This window comes from Mus pahari, chromosome 17 (genome assembly GCF_900095145.1).
Source record: "Mus pahari chromosome 17, PAHARI_EIJ_v1.1, whole genome shotgun sequence".
Taxonomy (NCBI): domain Eukaryota; kingdom Metazoa; phylum Chordata; class Mammalia; order Rodentia; family Muridae; genus Mus; species Mus pahari.
In genome coordinates, this window is record NC_034606.1 from 58,867,814 (window position 1) to 58,891,647 (window position 23,834).

The 23,834-nt window shown below is 42.3% G+C and overlaps 1 protein-coding gene across 1 annotated transcript in view; it reads right to left on the reverse strand.

The window, feature by feature from the left end:
• Window positions 1–2,883: 2,883 nt before the first annotated feature.
• The window catches only part of Adamts20 (ADAM metallopeptidase with thrombospondin type 1 motif 20), a 115,457-nt gene continuing 94,506 nt past the window's right edge, over window positions 2,884–23,834 (reverse strand). Inside the window, exons 30-39 of the mRNA XM_021216448.2 lie at window positions 19,212–19,385; window positions 18,517–18,687; window positions 16,705–16,905; window positions 15,848–15,977; window positions 15,552–15,646; window positions 15,373–15,464; window positions 14,762–14,895; window positions 12,294–12,385; window positions 5,749–5,853; window positions 2,884–3,056 (exon numbers count right to left, since the gene is read on the reverse strand). Of these exons, the coding sequence (XP_021072107.1) occupies window positions 2,967–3,056; window positions 5,749–5,853; window positions 12,294–12,385; window positions 14,762–14,895; window positions 15,373–15,464; window positions 15,552–15,646; window positions 15,848–15,977; window positions 16,705–16,905; window positions 18,517–18,687; window positions 19,212–19,385 (1,284 nt within the window). The 3' untranslated portion in view covers window positions 2,884–2,966. The remainder of the gene's footprint in view (window positions 3,057–5,748; window positions 5,854–12,293; window positions 12,386–14,761; window positions 14,896–15,372; window positions 15,465–15,551; window positions 15,647–15,847; window positions 15,978–16,704; window positions 16,906–18,516; window positions 18,688–19,211; window positions 19,386–23,834) is intronic.

Below are 23,834 nucleotides of genomic sequence, written 5' to 3' on the forward strand. Positions count from 1 at the left end.
TATATATATATATTACTGTAATATATATATTACACACACACACACACATATATATATATATATATATATATATATATATATATATATTCAGAAAGAGACTTCATATCTACACACGCATACACATACAAGGGACTCAGACACACAAAAAGGGTTCCCATATTCTCTAGTAATGAGATAAATATAAATTTAGAGGGGAAATTGTACGTTACTGCACACGTGAAAAGGGTAATATTTGAATGCCCTGCCAGTCGTAATGTTTTTCTTCCTTGACCTCACGCACGGTAGGGAAAGTCTGCCACTGAGCCATACCCCAGCCCTTGACAGTTACAGTTGATTAACTCCTCTAGACTGTACTTTGGTAATCCATAAGGAAGTTGAGGATGGATAGCGCAGTCCTAAGTATATGCTCCCTGCCTTGGGAAAGTACTGTACGCACCACTTACTCCCCGCGTCTGACCCTCTTGCCCTGAGGAAGAACGCGTAACTTCCCTGAGATTTCAGTGCGGGTCCTTTTTGATATGTGAGGAGCGTGTGAGAGGACTGTTAGCCAGAGCCAGACTGACTCCATGACAGGCTGCAAACTGGAACTTTGGGAGACCGGACCTAAGTTTCTGTTTTCCAGAACTGGAAAAATCCAAAACACGTCAATTCCAGGAAATACCATCCCACACAGGCAGCCAATCAGGAAGCAGCCCCACCACCGAGCCTGAGCCAACCTCTCAAGCACCCACTCAGGAGCTGTAAAAACCGCTCCACCACTTAACCAGAGCCATGGGCAGCCAATCAGGAGCTGTAGAAGCTGCTCCACCCCTGCATGCAGGGTCTCTGCAGAATAGCGCTCTCTCTGCTGTTGCATATGCGGGTTAAGTCTGGGGTATCATTCTTCGTGAATCACGGACCCCTTACACATGTAAACGAGGTTACTAGTGGCACACAAACACGTTTTTATTTAGATGTTTATAAATTACACGGCTTTAATAACAGATGAAACATTTAATGGGAAATATTAGACATTCTGTCTTAATGACTGACCGATTTGCATAATCTCCCCCCTTGTTTCAGAGTTCTGCACGTGTTTGACCGCATGCGCACTGACTTCCTCTGGCGCCTTTTACATCGCTAGCAAATATTTGGGAGAAAAAAACCTTGAGGATAAAACTAGTACATATTTACTGGTGAAATGAATTAGCAAATCCCATGTTTTTGTTTATAGAACAGACCGGCATGGGAAAATATTTGTTAATTTGCTTTTAAAAATCCTATCAGCATATAACACACAAATTATGCACATGAAAAAAGAATCCCTTAATTCCTGAGAATCTGTCTATTAGCGGCAGATTTTTAAATTCACTCATGTTTGAGAACGTCGCAGTAGACAGGAGCTGAGCTTCTCTGTGGTGGTTACCATTGATCTACAGCGCGGCAGGATCTGAACTTGCGCACTAAGCAGGCTGTCTGAGCACACCTCTGCAGGCCTGTCCCGTTAGGTCCACTGTGAGGACCTAACTGTGGGAGAGCAAGCCTTTGCTCTTTTCCTGCTTCTCCCACTGTCCTGCGGGTGCGCTCGCCGACTGGACCTTCGTCATTTTCCTCTGCCATCAGCTTTTCAGCTTTCCCACATGGACTGAAGACCAGCATCATCGCTCCGCCATCACCGCTCTGGCATTGCTCTGCTCTGGCATCGCTCCGCTCTGGCAAGTGTTAAGGCTGTTAAGTACCCGAGTGAGACAGCTAGGGCATCCAGCTCTCCAGTGTGAAGACAATTATTACGGGAGTATCTAGACTGTATAAACCAATCTAATAAACACCTTTAATAGTGTTATCTACTGTGTTCCTCTAGAACAGTGGCTCTCAACCTTCCTAATGCTGTGACCTTTTAAAAACAGCCACTCATGCTGTGGTGACCCCCCCAACTATAAAATTATTTCGTTGCTAATCCATAACTATAATTTTGCTACTGTTATGAATAGTAATGTAAATATCTGTGTTTTCCAATGGTCATAGGTGACTCCTGTGGAAGGGTCATTAGATCCCCAAGGGGTTGAGACTCACAGGTTGAGAACCTTTACTCTAGAGAACCCCAGCCCCACCCCCACCACATAATCTCTAATGAATTTTATAAAGTAGGGGATGGGTCAGGAAAACAGAGCCAAAACTTTGGATCATCAGAATTTTAAGAACCTCCATCTTTCTATTTGGCTAGCAAAAAAGGTATTTAACGTTAAGAAAAATAGATTTTTAAAGGTAATTACATATATCAGTTATCAACGCATAATGGTACATAAACATTATAAAAATAATATATTGCTCACACGTAACATAGAGGTAGGCCTTAAAACTCAAATCCCAACATATCATGTCTTCTGTTTTGCCACAGTTTTCTATTTAATACTTAACATGAGCACAACTTTTTAAGGAAAAAAGTATTATATTTTAGAACCATTTTTATTGAAGCACCAAAATCCATAGATAAAATTAAAGAAAAAAATAAGACAATGAATCAAAATCATGTAAGTAGAAAGTAAGATGTCTATGTGCTTATTTTTTTTATAATTATTAATTTGATATTCATTGATTCTTGCTCCATTTTAACAATCACAATAACACTTCATCGTAATGTAGAAAGCTGATTGAAGATTTCTTTACGTGTGTGTTTAACAGTATAACATAATTATGGTCCAGTCCAAGCTTTGAACAGCAATATTTTCTTCGTATAATCCATTCAAACATTTTGCTTATAGTCCCTATAATAAATTATGATGTTTAAAAGTGAACCTGATTAGAGTGGTATGTCCATTAAGTTCCTCTTGAACACCTATAAATATTAAGTGGTCTGAAACCCCAATAGCACCCAAAAAAAGGTTTGAATATGGAAGTCTCGGGAAGCCAGGGGTGAGAGAGGAGCACCAGACACCTGTGCTTTCACAGAGCAATCGCCCTTCCCGGTCCTTCCAAGCCTTGACCGCTCACAGGACTTGAATGGGGAGCCCCGTAGCCATGTGCGGAATGCACTTCCCACAGAACCCTCCGCATCTGCCGTAGACTTTGGTTCCGTCCTGGAAGTGTAAAGAAGTGGAAAACACGGGAGACTTTTATACAAACTGGCAACTGTGCACAACATAGAAAAAGCACCTGCTTTGAATAATGCGGATTGAGTCCTAGCCAAGGATCCCTGTGAGAGCTGCTGTCCAGTGAAGGTCATGTGCGGGTCCAAAGGACTGGACAGCCGACGGTTGATACCAGCTGCTGTTCGCGCCAAACAAACCGTGGTAGGATTTACACACTGCATCTCAGCACACATATTTTTTTCACCCGAATATTGACGTGTGTCGGTGAGTTTATTAAAATAAAGCCTCTAATGAGCACACGAATATAAGTAGTAGACAGTATCCGCCAAGTAGGATATTATAGAAACTAGGTCATGAAGATGTGTGAGTCGCCCCTGTCTTTTTCGATGGGCTCAGTCATGCATTTGAAACGCAGCATGGAGAATCCCAGAAATTGGTGTGATGGGGACAGAAACAAAGGGGCAGAGGGCAGAAGTCAAGATCACAATTGGACTAAAACCAGAAGTAGGCTCAGGCTGCTAGTCTGAGGGAGGAGGGCAGAAGGGGAGGGGCAGGTGCCTTGTGCTGCTTTCGTTCTACATACAAACATCAAAAACACTAAAAAAAAAAAAAAAATCATTTTCATAGACCCAACACGTTCAACTCTGGTCATTTTCTTTAGAGACATAAACAGCTTTTAATCCAGAGGAGAAAGGAAGGGTGGAGAAGACAGTGTTTGGTGTTTGTGAGTTTGTGAGACAGAAGAAGGTTGTGAGCAGAAGCCCTGGGGGGGGGGGGGGGGGCGCAGAGGACCCTGGCTAACAGAGGAAATGAAAAGAAAAACTCAGTTTTGTGGATTTTTCTTTTCCTAGGCTGTTAGAGTGGGAAGCTCAGCTCATTACATTTTATGGAGCATGAATATGTTTGCATTTCCGCAATTATGCTTGGCTTTCATGAATCTGGGTTTCATCCTGGGTATCAGACTTCAAACGACGCTGTCTGGAACGTTTTTAACTTAACACATAAGATTCTCCACAATTAAATAAGTAACTAAATTTTAGAAGCTATAAAAAAAAAAAACAGAAAAAATGAAAGATTTCACAAAATATTACTACCCTTCTGTGACTTTAGCATTCTTTATATCCAAGCAAAAAGATAAGTAAACGCCGGATACGTGGGAGCCAGGGTATTTCATTAAGTTCTCTACATTTATAATAATTTAAACATAAATTTTGTATTCCTTCGGAAAAAATGTTTTAAGACTATCACACAAGAATATTGCATTTTGTCCATAAATATTAGTTTTCATTGGGATGTTACACACCATATTTACCAAAATAAAGAAAAATTAGAAAACATTGGAGAGGGTGAAGGTTGGGGAGAGCTGATTTATGAGCAACATAAATGAGACTACTCAAGACCCAAGCTCACTTTCCCAAAGAGGGTCTACGCACTGTTCGAATTAGTACCTAAATTATTTTAATAGTTATTATTTCTATGATATGGGTAGGTTTTCAAATGGCAGGTTTTCAAAATAAATGGCTCTCTGGGCATATATTCAGCATATTTAGTTCTAATGTTTTAAATAGAAAGATGAGAATATATTACCTAGAGAATTATTATTATAAAGTTTGTCCTTCATCTTTTAGAATCATCATATAACATTATGAATATTTATGTATATGTATGCTATATGTCTATGTGCTCATGAGGGTTTGGGGATCTGTGTATGCAGACCCGCATGTGGACCTGTGTGTGTGAGTATACGTGGCGACCAGAGGTGAACATCAGGTGTCTTCTTCAATAGATTTCAATGCTATTGATTGAGACAGGGTCTCTCATTGGAAGTGGGCTCACTGATCTGGTTAATGAGTTGCACAGATCTGCCTTTCTTCACTCCTCCCCTGTAGCACAAGGGTCATAGATGCAGGCTTAGGTCTTCATGCTTGGGTGGAAGGCACTCTACTGACTGAGCCACCTCTCTCTCCCCATACAGCTATTTCTACCGGCAAAATAACAGTGTTTTCTAGATAAAGATAGGCAAGGAGATATGAGTGCTGCACAGGTATGCCTAATTGCTGAAAACACTTTGAGGATATTTGTTAAGTGACTCAGTTTAATAACCCCTTCACTAAATCAAAGTAAGGAGATAAATAAACCCCAAATTGAACCACCATTTTAAAATATTAGACCCTAAATCTCTGTTTGGGGTTTTGTTTGTTTGTTTGGAGTTTTGCCATCATGGGGAGTTGAACCTTGGAACCGGTGGTCCAAGCTAGATGGATGCTCGACCACTGATCTACAGCCTCAGTCTTCTTTACATTTTCATTTGAGAAAAAGTCCCATTAAACTGCCCAGGCTGACCTTTAATTCACTCCAGAGCCTGGCCTTGAACTTGCAGGCCTTTTGCCTCAGTGTATGCTACTGGGCCTGGTACAGTCATATCACTATCTTTAAGAACATGCATGCGTGTCCAGTCATATGGTTCAAATCTGAGATTCATGCTCATGTGTATGTGTGTGTGTGTGTGTGTGTAGCCCATATTTGCATGCGTCTATACCCCATTATATGCAGCATATTCACAATATACTGTAAGTCTCTAGTCATTGTTCTCATGTGTGTTTCCTCTGAGGTTGGGGGCTTTAGTGCTAGCTCATAGCATAGAAGCAAGTTCCAGGCACTTTAGTTCTACAGGACTTACTTGGGATCTGTGGATAATGACGGAGGCATACCTCCCCTGAGCAAGCCACTTAGCTGTGTTGGATATCTTCATCCCAGTTCCTGCTAAGTTGATGCTGAACTGACCCTGTGTGGTGAAGAAAAATAGGAATACATAAAATATTCAAGACTGGAAACATCAAATGACTCGAGTGATTCCCAAAACAGGTCAAGAAAGCTGATCCAATTTGACTTAAAGAAAATGATTCCGTGAAAGAGTTTAACTGACAATAAGTCTTCTCAGTTACAGGTACACTTAGAGTTAATACACTGTGAGGGCAAAGCAAGTCTGACAGGCCTTGTGGTCTGTGGCACCCAGAGCCAGGGGTTCCTGTCACAGCTGGTGAGTCCTTGATGGATGAGTGTTCAGGGGGATTAAGATGTGTCCAGCTTTGCCATTTCTTTTTATTCACGTTTTGACTACTTTTTGATAGTTTTTTTGTGGCACTACATCCGATTTATTTCCTGGAATCTCTCCTAGTTGTGACTCCTCCCTCCTGTGAAGGCTACCACTCCCTTGCTGACAGCTCAAAACCTGCTGAAATCCCCCCCCCCGTGATCATCTTTTTAAGACCCCCGCAGGATGGAGTGGCACTGAAACCCCATAGGATGGGCAGAGTAGAGTGACACGTCACTTACACACTATCGTGTGTTCCCTAGAGGCTCACGTCGTGCAAGAAGTATTTTTAATGTCAAAATAGCTCAGGTTACCTTCGTTAGTGATAAGGTTGGAACAATGTATGCCGGTTGGGAAATTAAGTGACCGAGGTGACATCATGTCTTATTCTTTAAGTAAAACAGACAAGCACACCATCTATCTCATCAGTACGCACATCTATGTTCATCTTTCGTAGTGAAATTATATGCATATCAAACCATTGCTTTACACTGAAACTCTTTATGATTTATGGCCGCCAAATGCTTGGTCTGTGTGTCTATTCTGGGCTCCTATACCCCAAAGGGCCATGGGAGAAAGAGCCAGCAGGAGGGAAGCTGGAAGAGTCCTGAGTAGACTCTGGGGTTCTTTTCAGCTGTGATGGACATCAGCAAGGCTACAGATCTCGGGGGTTAGTGTCTGTGGTGGTTTCAGTGCTGCTGAGTGTATAGGCTAAAGGTTTGGGGGAATCATATCTTCCTGTCTTCGTATTTTTTTTTTACAGAAGGGGCTTCCTCTGTCAGTACTGGGTCTCACTCTACCCACCAGCAGCTGGGGCATCAGCGAGACTCAGGACTGAGACTCTCACTGCTGCTGCAGCCCTAGACAATGGGGCAGGGAGGTGTGTGCATCCCTGCACCGAGGGACAGGTGTGTAGGTTCACTTTCAATCACACCAGTGCATGGGTAGCTGTAGTTCTCCCACGACACTGAGATGAACCTCTTTGAGAAACTAAGACAGCACAGGTTGGGTCATAGCTGTGCCTCTGATCCTAACAAGGCTCCGAGGAAGAATAAATTTTCCAAAGGCTTAGGCCAAGGGAAGGAAGACTCTGAGACCAGGAAGGAACATGGTTTGTTGTTGTTGTTGTTGTTGTTGTTTGGTTTTTCGAGACAGGGTTTCTCTGTATAGTCCTGGCTGCCCTGGAACTCACTTTGTAGACCAGGCTGGCCTCGAACTCAGAAATCCACCTGCCTCTGCCTCCTGAGTGCTGGGATTAAAGGCATGTGCCACCACGCCCGGCTAGGAACATGGTTTTATAGCGAAGTTCTTTATGGTTTGTGATCACTAAGTGGAGCTCAGACTCTAAGGAACAAGGCACCACAGACTTGAGACTCTAGCCCTCAGGAAGGTGAGACGTAGCTGTAACCCAGCCTTTGTAAAGGCAGGTAGGGCTGGAAGGATGCTTGGATCAGGGTACATGTGACATGGACTCTGAGGGAGGCCAGCAGGGCAGCGAGGACTTTACCCTACGGAGAGGTGGATGCCTCTCAGCAGCCAGGATCCTGGGCTAGTCTAGTTCCAGGTGGGGAAGCACTGAGGATCTTTCGTCTGAAGGCTCAGGTTTAGTCAAGCACTCATTATCTGTAACAGGAGACACTGCATCTATTCCACACTTAGAGCTATTCGGCATTCTGGATGCCTTGTTATGGGGGTGGCAGAGCTTCTAGATCTTTGGGCTATGTCTAGCTCCATAACAGCTGAGCCTCTAGGGAGTGATGTTGCTTCAGCACATTAGTGAAGCACTCAGGTGCTCAGGTTCTGGGGAGCTGCCACAACTGTGATGCTAGAAGAGGTTCTCAACCTGTGGGTCATCACCCTTTTGGGGTGGAATGGCCCTTTTACAGGGATCGCCTAAGACCATCAGAAAACATAGATATTTACATTACTATCCATAACAATAGCAAAATTACAGTTATGGAGTAGCAACAAAATAATTTTATGGTTGGGGGTCAGCACAGCATTAGGAACTGTATTAAAGGGTTGCAGCATTAAGAAGGTTGGGGACCACAGTGCTAGAGGGTAGAGAAAACACTGCTGTCCTACCACAGTGTGTCAAATCAATGAGACATCTGTATGCAGAACCCTCCCACTCTGGGTTCCAAGTCAAGATTAACCCAAAATGAGTCTGAGGGTAGATACAGAGGAGGGCTGACATGTAGAAAGAAAGTATTTTAAAATGGAGACAATCTTTGTAAGTTTGCATTTGATCTCTTAGCTCAACCATCTGTAAGACACAAGGCATCCGATTTCATTAAAATAAATGAAACACTTTCACTCTGATAGGTACTTGAATGAATGAAATGATGGTTGATAGAAAAATGGAATATTTGCAAATGTCACTTCTGGTGAAAGGCCTTTGCATATCCAGAGTCTCAATATTCACCAATAGGAAAACAAACTTGGTATCGAACAGGGACATAGACATTTACATCATTCAGCCAAATACACGAATGACCAATAACTCCAGGAAAGATACTTAGCATCATTATGCACTGCAAAAATGTGAAAAATAACCGCTAGCAGACACCACTAATACAAAGGCAAACAAGCAAATGAAAGCAAACTTAACAAGACCAAGCGCTGGCAAAGACACGTTGAAGCAGCAAGGATGTGCATCTTTGCTGGTAGAAAAACAAAATGGCGCAGCTCCCCTCTACAGTGTGCACCAGAGAATCTGCAACAAAGGCCCTAAGGATTTGGCTTTGAGAAATGGAAATATGTTTAAACACCTGTATGTGTGTGCATAAATCATAATTTCCAACACCTGTAAACAACACGTGTTGATGAGAGGTACTGGCTTGGTCCACTGGCCTTACTGGTATCTGCTCACTTCTCCAACTCTCTGGGAATCAAATATTAATTAAAGGACAGGAAACAAGGCCCATACTAGGACTCTTTGGGAACATCCACTTCCCACTTGACATATATATTCCCAAGTCGTATAACACTCTCTGACTCATCTCACGTTCAATGTGGTAAAGTTTATTTTCTCTAAAGAACGCCATATGTGTTTGTGCTCTTTTTAGCATTCATATCCTGGAGTACCCGGTCACATGCAAACACAGAGGATGTGGTTTTGATGAGTCCCAAACACCAGGAGACATTCTCTCTGTGACACCAAGCATCTGGAAGGTATTCATGCAAATGTCATGTAACTAAACACAGAGTCTGGTTTATACATTCGACAGAACATCGCCAAAAATACTGGGCACATTGTATTTTTGGTAACTGTAGCCTGGGGCAGACAAACACAGACTGAGTATGGGTGACACAGCTCCTTTCAACAGCATCCGTCTGTGCCCAGCATGATCTAATTTTGGCACAAAGCTCTGCATTTCAAAAAATGTTCGAACCACGTGAGGAGGCATTGTACCCTGATGGCAGAAAATCATTTTCTTGTTGCTCCTGCACTGACTTGCTGGAGGTTCTGACAGCGTTGATGACCTGGAAGATCTGTCCACCTAACTACGAGCTGGGGTTACATACCTTACGGGTGCATAATTTCCTTAGGATATTTGTGAGAGAAAGGTATTAGAAGGAAAAAGAAATAACCATCGTATCAAAGTCTGATTACATAAATCTTCTCATTCCTGTTTCATGCTTATCAAGAAATTTCTTGTTTATAATAATTCTCTCTCTTACTTCCTACAGGGAGAGTTTTTTGATGAGATAAGAAGAATTTTGACTCTTCTTGATAACTATATGGCTTCCATGAATACCAGTCTCCTTTGAAGTTTGCTGATATCTCTCACTGAGCAAACCTAAATCAAATGAAAGGACAAGGACCAGATTTCCAGAGTTTGGCGATCTTTCTGAACAGTAGTCTTTGGAAGGACTCAAATCGCCGAACTGTTCATATATCTCATGGTATCAAATATCTGAGCCGATGGCAGAGTTAAAAGGATAGGTGTTGTTAGAGAAAGGTTATCCATCCTGACATGGATTGGCCTCTGGAGAACTACTCTCCAAGTGAGAAGGTCAAAAGGACAGTGTCATCAATAAAAGGAAGCCACTTGTTATGGAAAACATCATTTAGAAGGCTAGGACATTTTAGGTCATACATCCTTGACTTCAGAGAATGTGTCTGAACACACAGACAAGGTGTTTGACAGGAAGATGATCTCAAAAGGGAAGGTAAGTTCTAGGAAGAGAATTGAAAGGAGTCCATTCTAGGAAGTAACCATGTATCACCACATGAATAGAGGAGAAAACAGAGAAGGAAGAGGAGGAGGAGGGGCAGGGGGAGGAGGGGTGGAGGAGGAAGAGGAGGAGGAGCAGGAGGAGAGGAGGAGGTGAAGGAACGGGGAGGAGGAGGAGGAAACATGGACTTCAGTGTTCCTAAGCAACTTCAGTGACTGAATGAGAACACAGAGTTCTGCAAAGTTGTCTGCTTCCAACAGTATAGACAGAAAGGCTGGAGAAACTGATCAGTGGATAAATGTGGTCTCTGCTACACAAGCATGAGGGACTGAGTTCGGATCCCAGCACCCATGTTAAAGAGCCAAGCATGGGCCAAACACAGCTGTAACCTCAGCATGAGGGGAGGCAGAGACAGTCCAGCCACTGAGGCTTTCTGGCTCCCAGCCTAGCTCCAGGCTCAGTGAGAGACCCTTGTCTCAATAGATTAATGCAGAGAGTGATGAGGCAGAATACCTGACATACATGTGAATAGCCTGCACATGTGAACTTACATGTGTGAATATATCACAAACCAATACACTTCATGCAAACGTGTGTGTGTGTGTGTGTGTGTGTGTATGTGTGTGTGTGTAATCAAAAGAATTTTTTTAAATAGAATTGCAGGTTAATGAAGCTACGGATACTCTCTAGCAATAACTGCTGAAAATTGTGAGTCATGATCATCATTTAAACATATGACCATTCTAAAGTTATACAGCAAACAGAAAATTTTTTTATTTAGGGATACTGTTACGTCTAGGTAGGAACAGTTAATGATCCCATGATAATAGAAAATATTTTAGTACGAATAAAATAAATATACAAATGCAAAAATCCTTAGATACAGCAAAGCAAATGCTTAGAATTTATAGCTATAAAAGCATTAAATGGAAGAAAATCTCAAATCAATAATTTTTCACCTTAAGATGTCAGAAAAAGCAATATAATATATACAGATATGTGTAGCTCTCCCCCATCACCAAAGAAGCTTCATCTTTACAGCAGACAAAAGGCATTATGGGAATTCACAGTTGGTCAAAATGTAGTCAAAATTAGTAGACAACAGCTAACTGTCCACCCTTGGTTAATACATCTACAACAGCACTACCACCGTACAAATCCAGAGGCATCTAGAGAGAGGGACCAGATTGTAAGAGCCAGAGGATCAGGATGTCTTCTGTGAGATAGTGTCTTTTACATACACAACCATGAAGTCTACCTAGATGAAGAGCTACACTTAGTGACTGTCCCAATCCAAGGACCAGTCCCGAGATAGGTTATCCAATCTCAAGGGGCTATTGATAAACATACGTAGATGTAGGATCAAGTACAAAACTGGGTAGTCCTGTTTGGTTAGACTTCTGGCAAGGGTGCCAGATGGCCACGGACATGTGGGTCGAGCAAACCCCACATCACAACCTAGGCATTCCGTAGAGAATAGAGCAGTGGGATTCCACAGTGCCCTTTAGGACACCCCATCATCTTTTAAGGGTTGACACCACCTTCCAGTGCTACCTCCCTAAGAGCCCATCCTCCATACCTGGCCCTTTGAGAAACATGCACCCAAAGAACTGGTGTTACCATCAGCAGATAAACAACACACGCTCATGGTCCATTTGTTTGCCTTTACCCACACATCTGTTCATTCCCAGGGGCCAGGTTGAAAGATTAAAATGATGTCGTGTCATGCAAAGAGGATTTGAACAAGTTCTAGGTCTTGCTTTTGAATCTTTGAAATGAACTTAATATTGGCTAACATTGACTTATAATGCTTAAAGTAAGTGCATACTGAAAGTTTTGGATATCTAGTTTTTACATTTCGCGCAATGTTCTGCTCAAGAAAATGAATGAGGGGAAATATTGAATCTTTCATTATGAAGCAAATGAGTAACAAAATGCGTATGAGGTACCTGTGGGCATCTGGCAGCGCTGTAGCAGTCCCCAGCTGTAGCAAATGGAACTGCCTTTCCAAATAATGTCTGGGAAAAAAGAAGGTCCGTAGCTGGAAAAAAATGAAAAATAACAGTAATGCAACTCATTACCACGGAAACAGCAATGCCCTCATTATTCCCAAATATACAGTTTTCATAGTATCTTAAATATATTTGTATGATTAGTTAAAAATTTAACAAAATATTGCCACTATAGCATATAATATAGCACTGCCTTAAAATGGATACATTTTATTTAACACAAAAATATACATGGCCTAAATGGTCCTTAAAACACACACACACACACACACAGCTACATCGGATATTAAAGAAAAGTTATGAAAAAAGGTAGATGAATGGTTTTTCAAATTTATTTACCCATTTATTTCACAACGAATCTCTGACATAGATGGAGTGGGATCAAGAAGAAAATCACAGAAAAAATTTCTTCAGAGGTAGACCCTTCATGCTAAAGCAGTGTGAGCCCACGTGTGCTGTATCTATACCAATTCACTGGTAAGGTTCTTTTGCTCTTCCATTTGCTGACATTGCTAGCAACATTTGCTGATTGTCGTTAACACTGAAGATTCTATACAAAACACCACAGCTAGATTCACTGGATCAAAGGCAGATTGTTCAGAATCCTCAAACTCAGTTACTGCAATCACTCACGCTTGCATTATTAGTCACTTAGACAAGGTCCCAACAATGGCTGTCAGCACCAATGAATTGATTCAAGACAGGTCACACGGCAAACCCTGTGATGGCATGGAGTCCTTTGGAGGCAGTCCCCCCAAGGAGCCTTTCTGCAAATACCTCACCTCTAAAAACAGTTATATATAGCTATCTCATGTGAGGCTATGCCAGTGCCTGGAAAATACAGAAGTGGATGCTCACAGTCATCTATTGGATGGAACACAGGGCCCCCAATGGAGGAGCTAGAGAAAGTACCCAAGGAGCTGAAGGGGTCTGCAACCCTATAGGTGGAACAACAATATGAACTAACCAGTACCCCCAGAGATTGTGTCTCTAGCTGAATATGAAGTAGAAGATGGCCTAGTCGACCATTATTGGGAAGAAAGGCCCCTTGGTCTTGCAAACTTTATATGTCCCAGTACAGGGGAACGCCAGGGCCAAGAAGTGGGAGTGGGTGGGTAGGGGAGCAGGGTGGGGGGAGGGTATAGGGAACTTTTGGGATAGCATTTGAAATGTAAATGAATAACATATCTAATAAAAAATTGGAAAAAAAAGACAGTTATAAACCTGTCAGGGTTTTCCTAATCCACCAGAGCAGCTGTGTGCACCACCTCCCAAGGCTCAGTCAGTGTGCTTAGGGTGAGTTTGCACACACAGTGGGTGGAGCCTATAGGCCGTGGAGTTGACAAATAGAACAAATCAGACCAATTCCAGGATAAAAAAGCTGTTAAACACGTATCTCCATTCCACAGCTTCTTTGTGGCACCACAGATTGGAGCAGGACACAGACACAAGTTTCAGAGTATTTTACCGTCTTCTCCAAAACCATGAGCTGTCAGTAACACCCACTTCAAAGTCATCATAGTGGTGTGTGCACAGTCTGCTTGCCTCTGATGAGGCCCAGCACATCAGCCAGACATAATTCCTAGGATCCTGGGCAGGTATGTCTAACTTTACCTATCTGAACTAAAGTGCATTTACTACATGGCCAGCATACTGCACGGCCCATACAAACCTGCCACTTGAGTAAATTACCAGTTAATTTCTGGCATGCTCTCCCCAACCTCAGTTCTCTGAGCAGGTCTTCATCCCTCCTCAGTGGTCCTTAACTAACTAAACTGGGACTGGTCACTCTCATAAGAGAAACAATTTCATCACCTGTGACATTTTGGCGTAATATGTCTTATCTGATATGGGATTGTTTGAAAGATATAATTATATGATATATGGAAAAATATAATATTCAATAGATTATAACCTTGGAATAATGGTATTCCTTAAAATCTTACCCTGAAAAAAACTTACACTTAGGTTAAGAATATTGATTTCAGCCGGGCGTGTTGGCGCACGCCTTTAATCCCAGCAATCGGGAGGCAGAGGCAGGCAGATTTCTGAGTTCGAGGTCAGCCTGGTCTACAAAGTGAGTTCCAGGACAGCCAGGGCTATACAGAGAAACCCTGTCTCAAAAAACCAAAAAAAAAAAAATTGATTTCTATGAATTTAATATGGTTAGGGATTTTTAAGGTATATAGCTTGATTTGAAAGAGAACTATTTTATTACTGTCATTATATAATATTTGTATCAAAGGTCCCTATACTTCCTGTCATTTCAGAGAATGTATGTAATATAAAGAAAAGCATCTTGTACAATGGTTCTTCATTATATCCTGTCATATATACCCATACATTGCTGGACTTCGCCTTAGCACATAGAGTCTTTTTGTTTTCCAAAGGGTCTAAGCACTTACTTTTAATTTGCATGGATTCGAGATCCACTCTCACTTTGCTAAAAACAGTGTACCCGGCAGGTAGATAGTCGTTTTCACACGCACAGTCTGGCCTCCTGCTTCCATTGAAGGGGCATTCGTAGGGATTTTGAAGTCTGTAAGGACACTGGATATTTTAGTCTTTGGTGCATTGTTAGATCCCCAGGTGGCAAATAAGAAACATAGAAGAGGTAAAACAGAAGGCATACTCTGTCCTTCCACACCATAGTGACAACACATTAACAGGGAAAGAAGCAGAATTCACCATGGGCTAACACACAGAATTCTCACTGGGAAATTCAAGGACTAGCTGTACCAAAAAAAAAAAAAAAAATCGAGATGCAACCCCCCCCCCCACACACACACACTTTTGTTACTAGAATTAATTGCATCTCTATGCGAACAGAAAAGGTCTTAAACTTATCCCTTCTGTATTATCCCACACTCACTCTCTTTGTGATTACAGGCTAACACGTGGCTAAGGTCCTAATGTGTCCACTGCCCTCTCAATCTCCTGTCTAATATGTAAGTGATTCCAAAGCTCAGCGTCTATGGGTCCTAAAAGTGCACAGACAGGATAAAGCGTCTCATACCTAAGGCCATATATTTCCGAAAAGTTGTCTTCACCTTTGACCAGGGGTAAATATTCTCTAGGGCTCTCCAGCTGCATGCCGGAGCAATGGATCTGATGGGGAATACACAAATATCTAGAAAACATTTTCCAATGACAAGATCAATGTGAAAAATCAATTAGAAACGGTCGTCATAGTACCTTCAATATTCTTCCCCTGACGTTAAGGTCATAGTCACCGTCCTTGGTAACGTTGTTTGTCACTTGGAGTTCCTTGCAGGTGGTCGGTAGTTTACCTTCAAAGATAAGTTAATGCGGCAAGTCAGGAGCGAGCAAGTTCCACACAGCATGGACTCGACCGTCAGAACCATCGCTGTACTCCGAAGGTCTGACAGTTTGTGTTGCAGGGTGTGACAGCTGCATAGATCTATGCTGACATTTTTAACTGGAACTTAGGAACACTGGATGCTGGGAAGAGTTTGGAGTCTATTACTTACAGTCATTGGCATAACATTTCTTTTGGGCATCTGGCTTTAAACGCTTTAAACATAAGTCACTGGGCCAACCGTTCTCAGTCCTGCACGCTACTCTTCTCTCCATTATCCCAATTCCACAAGTTACTGAGCACTGTCAACACAGTAAAGTTTGAGGTAAAATAGATAAGGAGTAACGAGGCCAGGAACCCCACACTGCCTTCTTCAAGTCTAGGCTCTTTCAGTCACAGAACTATGGAAGATGTGGAAAAACACTCTAGAACTGCGTAGTCACTGGAGTGAAAACATCCTTCAGGGCAAGCCTGCAGCTCTTGTTTCTCAGTGACTGGATTCTTACTTATTTTGTATTTATCAGTTGCACGCTACAGTCATCTGGTAAACATTAATTGATGGGACTTATTAAAACTCCTTATATATATAACACACTGCAAATAGTGAATATTAATCTCATTTATTACTGTTATTACAGATACTTAAAGTTGTTTTCTTCTAATGAAATTACGAAGTAATATTGTATTTCCATTAAGTTGATAGACAGAATGTAGTGTAAGTAATATGTATTATGTATAGATTAGAGAAAGCAGTTCTTTTCTTCCCTTCGCTGATAAATTTTTCTGAAGTACCTTCATAAAGGACAAGCTATTGTCTTCGAGGACTACAAATGAGTATTATTGTTATCGTCTTACAAGTTAGAATAAGCACAGAAAGAATGAGATATTTATACAAATAACTAATGAAACGGATTTTAGACAACGGTGTAGAAGGTAACCTGGAAGAGCTACTTGAAAATGCGGGTTACCTGGCATTCTGCCTGTGAAAAGCCTATGCAAAGGGCCCTAAACTCAGAATTCTGGACTGACCTTGCTCCATTTCCCCACGTTCCAAGTGGCTACACGCAGACAACTTCTTAGGTCGCATTTGTACACCTGAGGAGACGGTATCACGGGACACTCCCCATAGACGACAGGCCAAAGCTGATGGAATGCATGTTTCTTAGAGGACCGGCTCTTAGTGCAGTATGTAATCTTCTGTGGCGAAGTGAACCCACAGTTACCTGCACACTGAAAAATACACACTGGAAGTGAGGAGTCCTGAAACTCACTGTGAGCCCTAATGTCTATCAGCTGCTTCATACACATCATGCATATCAATCCACTGTGGCTCCATTTGCCACCTTCAGTCACAGGTTGGGAAACAAGGGGCCATAGAGGCTTAGGCAGCTCACTCAGAGTCACACCAGAAAATATGGAATGTCTAGATCCAGCCTAGATACCGTGTTCTGAGGAGCCCATGAGGTCCCCTTTCCATTCTGAACTCTATTCTACTTAACCCCTTTTCCTGTTCTCATTCTGACACTCTTGGTTACTTACACACTAGGATCTGAGGATACAAAGGACTCATAAATCAATGTGTTCTTCCTTTTACAAGACTGGCTACTCTGAGTCCCTTAAATTTTGATATGAATTTAGGACCAGATTGATGAATTTGTGAAAGCTACTTGTATTTCTTTTTGAAGAAGCCAACCAAAACATTGTGGCTAACTAAGTCCCAGCAGAGATGCCAAGTGGATCCAGTCGGAGAACGATAGATGACCTCTTCCACAAGCTGTGTTGGGTGCAGAGAGGAGCCATGTGCAACTGTAGATGTAGGGGATGACTTCATGTCAGCAATGGAAACAATCAAAACTGTGTCAGACCTAAATATATGAACTAAAAGTTATGAGACTTGGCAGATACAGGTCTACATCCTATTAGCAGTGATTTTTAAAGATATGATGCCTAAAGCCCAAAGAACCACAATTGTAAAGGGAATAATGAATTCAACCTCTAAATTAAAAAATGTGTATCAAGAAAGTATTGGGTATGGGAAACCTACCTTCTAGCTGTCAGAGCCCGAGGGACCTTCCCCTAAACAATATAGGCCACTGCCATTGTCCTTGCTTGGCCTCCAGAACTTGAAGTAAGACCTTATTGCTGAAGACACCACGTGACTTGGAGGAACTGTGCTAGAACCGACTGGAAGCTTCCTCCCTGGGGACAAGGTCTCATGGCATTGGAGGGTGCTGTACAGCAGCTAAGGCAGAGAAGCCATAAAGACCTATCCTGCAGGAAAGCCTTTGGTCTATGATGATGTCCAGCATGGCAAGATAGACTCAGGGGTGAGATAGAGACACATGTCTTAGAATCTTAATTGGTCTGAAGGCCCACTTCCTAAGAAAGAGTCCATGCCCTGATTTAGTAAACTGGTCAACTACCTATAGCTGGTGACATCATGAACCCTACAACAGCCGTGGTTCTCAACCTTCCTCATGCTGCGACCCCTTAATATAATAATTCATGCTGTGGTGACTCCCAATCACAAAGATATTTTCATTGCTACTTCATAACCGTAATTTGTCTACTGTTATGCATCTTAATGTAAATAAATATAAGGTATACAAATGGCCTTAGGCGACCCTTGTGAAAGGGTCTCTTGACCCGAACGTGGTTGCAACCTGCTGCCCTAGAGGATAACTTACATTCCCGATCCAGTTTAATTCCCAACTTTATTCTAAATCCGTATTTTATGCCCACAGATAAGTGAAGCTCTAACCCCTCATCAAAGACGCACTTCTTTTTTCCCCCCAGAGTGTTTTATGACAGCGACAGGAAAAGAAACCAAGATGACCTTACCTGCGATGAGTCTCCTGTAACCACCATGTACTTGCAGTGAGGGCTCCTACATTTTTTAATGGAAAGCGGTTTCGTTAAAGGGTCACAGAGACTTTCATTCACTTGTACGTTTTGTTCATTCACGCATTTCACCAGCCGATAGGTCTCTTTTTTCTTACACGATGTTGAACACTGGAAAAGCAATGGGGAAAAAAAACAAAGAACACTTTCCTATGTGCACGGTCCTTGCAAGTTTGTTCTTCATGCCGTGGGTGGAGTGGTACATAACTGTAAAGTCAGAACTCCAGAGGGGAGGCAGGAGGATGAGGAATTTAAGGGCAACCAGGGCTACAGGAGCCTCTGTCTCAAAATAAGGTGGCATGGAAGACAGGGCAGAGTTAGAAAGAGAGGAAGCGGTGGGGGGGAGGGGCAGGGGAGGGGAAGAGAGGGGAGGGGAAGGGAAGGAAGGGGAGGGGAGGGAAGCGGAGGGGAGGGGGAAAAGGAGGGTTCTGCAGATAAATCACGGAAGTGCAAGCCTGTCAACTTGTATTCAACTCTAAGAACCCACAGTGTCCTCTGATCCCCACGAACAGACTTCACACATACACATTCATACACACGCGCATTCATACACATACGCAGACATGAGATGATGTTTCTAAGGTTTCGAAAAATTACAAAGCATAGTTAAAGGCCAGGCCCTCGTTACCACTCACGTCTAGCCAGTCTCCTGTCGTCCACTGGTACCTCCTGCAATCCTGACGCCAGCACTGCCGCTGCCCCTGAGGCCGGGTGGACGGATCACACGTGTCTTCAGCCACTCGACCAGTGCCTCTCAGCCTGCAGTACACCTCCCTCTGCTGCACCCCTGACCCACAGGTCACAGAGCACTGCGAAGGAACCCAGAGGGTCTAAACAAGACAGCTAGCAAATGCCAGATCACATGCTGATAGCAAAACATAACATTGCACGTTTCCTTATTTGTTGTAGACATGGCCTGGCATTACATCATACATTGGGTAGAGAAGTCTATAAAATGAATGTTTTTACTATTGTATTATCTGGAGAATTTATATATATATATATATATATATATATATATATATATATATATATATATATATATATATACATATATATATATACTCACAAAGTACTTCAAGTTTTCCAGAAATTGTCAACTGAATCAGGCAATGCTAGATGGTATCCCAGTGTGGTAACCCTTTCTTGAATTATACTTAATGTCTATAGAAGTCACCACAGAGGGCTGCTACATTGTTTTAAATGATACATAAGTTCTAACACTATGCCCATGATTTACCACTAAACAAGACTTTTGATATGCTCACATTGTCACATGCAATACCCACTATAATTTGACTCAATGGGGGGGGGTCTAACTATTTGCTAAGCCATTGACTCTCAATTTTATGTCCATGGGCAGGATTCTGGAAATGCTAGCATAAGGTGTAAATTCTCCAAGACTGGGGCTCTCACTGCAGCTCTGTGCTCTTCTTCCCCCGGGGCTCACCAGGATTGCCCACGCTCAGCAGTGCAAACCTTTACTGTGCATGCTTCAGGATTCCTCCCGCCCTAACCTAGTACCCAGTTCCAAAACCACACCCGTGCTCTGATAGGACATCACTGTCATTTGTGATCTTCCTTCCTCACCCGTCTGAGTGGCTCTTCATTAACACCTTAAACAGGAGGCCTCATAAATAGCAGACACTGACATCTCACAGGCGGGATGTTCAAAATTAGAGAATTTCACTGTCTGGTGAGGAGACGCTTTCTGCCTCACCTATGGTCATCTTTGCATCCTCACACAGAAAACAAGATACGAGATCTCTAAGAGCCCCTTCCATATGGACAATAATATCAATTACAGGATCTCCACTCCCAAAGTCCCTACCTCCAATAGAATTATTTGGAGGGCAGGATTTTAACACATCCACTGGAGGGGAACACAAACTCTTAGCATGATGAAGGAGAGTTGAAGCTTTGCTCTCTCTGTTGAGCTCACAGGCACTGAGTTGTCTCCTGGGGATGGAGACTTGGCAAGTTCTCAGCTCTGCTGTGGCAGGAGTTCCCAAACCCAGTAGTATCCATATAACAGATACTGACAACAGAGAGCTGTAAGGCCAACATTAGCTAACCACACAGGAGGTTGGAGAATATGTACCAATTGTGAATTTGGTTGTCTGTGTCTCCTGTTATTCCAGAAAGGATTGGGGATCAAATAGGATAATAATGCTTGAAGGCTCACTGGTATTCTCAATAGAGATAATATAAGAAAAAATTCTAGGTGCGTCTCAAGCTCTGTTTTTACAGCACTCCCAAGGATCTAATCTCCTCTCTTCTACTGCAAAATGTGTTTTATTATAAGAAAAGGTTTAATCCCAGCACTTGGGAGGCAGAGGCAGGCAAATTTCTGAGTTCGAGGCCAGCCTGGTCTACAAAGTGAGTTTCAGGACAGCCAGGGCTACACAGAGAAACCCTGTCTCAAAAAAACCAAAAAAAAAAAAAAAAAAAAAAAAAGGCATTTAAATCTCACAAAAGCTAAGATCTGAGTTTGCCCAGTGACTTAGATCCCTCTTAAAGACCATGGCAGCTTTCACTTAAGCGGCTGCCAAGTCTGATTCTTCTGGCTTACACATACAACTAGCAGCCACAGACTCCAAAAAGACCTTCTGTCTCTTCGCTTCTGAATACTGTGACATTTCTACAGCTTATGTTGACCTGCATGCTATGCTTAGGCTCCTGGGCTCTGCCAGCTCATTCAAAGTCATTTAGCCCTTAGTATAGAGACAAAAATGTATGCTTGGCATCGGGCATCTTAGGCAGACCGATATGCAGTCAGGCATGCAGTTCTGCTCATCTGAACCTCTTACAAAGATGATTAGCCTATAAAATAGTCCTGTTTTATAGCCCTGAAAACATTCCAGACAGTCTGGGAAAATAAACTGTATTTGGACAAGACCCTCACTGTAGCCTTGAAGGTGGATTCTTAGAAAGAAGTAGTTCACAAAGAAAACTTCTGAGCAAGAAGTTCTATCAGACGAGTGCTGTTTAAGTCAACAAAACACAGGGTTGATTTGGTTTTGTCTTTTGATTAAAACACATATTTAGAAAAAAAAACATGGAGGTCTTGAATAGCAATACTAGATGATAGAATTCTATATTCTCAACATAGATCTCTTCCCTAAAATGAATACATACAGAGACACCATGTAAACAACCTACTCGTCAGTATCGGTTCCCACGTCAGATCTAAATAAATAAAATATACTCTTAACAGATCCTACCTCGTGTATTTGGTAGAGATCATTGTTCTTTACAGAATTGCTTAAAATAACAATATTGAAACCATATTTCCCTTTACTGCTCTCACAGTGTGACTGTCACACAGCGGGGCCTCACAATTCTTTTATCTAAAGTAGCTATGGGGTCTGTATCACAGCCACCTTGTCAAGGCGGTCGAATAGAGTAGAATGACATTCTACCCCATGTTTACTTTTACCCCACTATTTCAGGTTACTATCTTGTGCTGTCTCAGGGACAATGGCTACCATGTTTACCAAGTCCCTTCCTTGACACATGGCCACATTTGTTTCATTTTGAACACTGTAAATTAGTTACAAAAGGACTCCCTGTCTCTTTAAAAGTGGACTCAACATTTAAAGTTGAGTCACGTTTTGGGTTTGTTAAGCACAGGGGACCACTGTACACCTCTGGTCCAAGATATGTAGAACATCAGGAGAATAGCGCAAAGACAGCAAAATACTGAAAAGTCACTGGACCACAAGGGCCACGGATATTTCCAATACATAGTGTACACCACTCAAGCTGAGCTCAGGGTGAACCAAGGGGCATGGCTGAGAAGTAAGAGAGAGATTTGCTCTTCTTGTTCACCAACATTCGTGTGGGTCAACAACATGCTTCTCTGCTATGCTATACCTGTCCATGACTTTTCTGCCTTTGACCAACTGCCCCACTGTAGGAAAGCCATCATCCATTCTAACATGTTGGCTTGGCTTACTACCCAAGATGAAAGGATGCAAGCTCTGCTAAAGGAATGAGCTTCAAGGGTTTCAGAGGCAGAGATGCTAAGAGCATCAGAGGCAGAGGTGAAGCCTAGGACCAGGAAAGACATGGATGCACAGCACAAAGCCCGCCTTCTTTTTAAACTGGTTTTTCTTTTCTTGTCATAGATGTTAACTCCATTTACCCACACAGTCCCCAGGTCTGTGACAGAAACAAATAGCCACTTGTGTGGCTCCTGCTGTTTTGTTTATTCTGTCAAAAGTACTGACATGAAGCCAGTCATTGCAGGCTGTCCCTGCACTACATCTGGTAATGTGTTCTACACATGTGTGACTTCAGAGGGATGCACGAGATAATCACTGCTTGCCTCTTTGTGCCGATTGTATAAATCAGAGCACTGCTTTACTGTAATTACCATAAAATGAGTTCATTTCTAGTGCCACCTTGCGTGGCGCCTCCATTACAAAGACGGATTGGAAAATTGACCGGTCAGATTGTTCAAATGCCTTCTTTCAAAGGAGTGCATTTCCTCTGGTATATGATAATGTTTTCAATGTAAGTATTTAGTGGTGCATGTTAATGACTGCTACTAAACAGTGATAAACATTGATTTATAAGACCATTTGTGCCTTCTTTCCAGATGTGTGGCTTTCGGGGAAAATTAAATACTTGAATCGTGAAAAATGCACTCACCACCCATTCACACACACTACTGTGTGTGGGGGAAACTTTTGGATTTGTGTATTGGAATCCAGCTTTGCTTGTTAACCCCACATTGAACATATCGCTCAGTGTGTCAGCTCCCAACTATGATACTGAGTACCATCCACATGGATGACTGTGCCTAGAGAGGAAACTTCGTGAGTTCCTATCTCCCTTGATCAGGGCTAACCTAAATGGACAGTTTACAAAGGCAGTGGAAAAATCTCATTCTACTCTTTCCAGTTCTAGGAACCAGTCAAGCATGACCAAGATCCCAGTACACCAACCCTCTGCAAAGGCTGCTCTATGTTGACTGACGCCAGACATTTTTCCTTCAACAAAAGGTTCCACTCAAAAGACAACTGTCCATTAAAAACTACATAGGTTTGGGGTTCTTGTCCTTAAATAGGCTGAAGCATACATACAAATACCTTTCTTTCAAACTAGAGATGTCAGCCTGGACCTTATTTGTTTACCAGTTTCTTTTGTATTGAGTTGTCTTCTTCTTCTTCTTCTTCTTCTTCTTCTTCTTCTTCTTCTTCTTCTTCTTCTTCTTCTTCTTCTTCTTCTTCGTCTTCGTCTTCGTCTTCTTC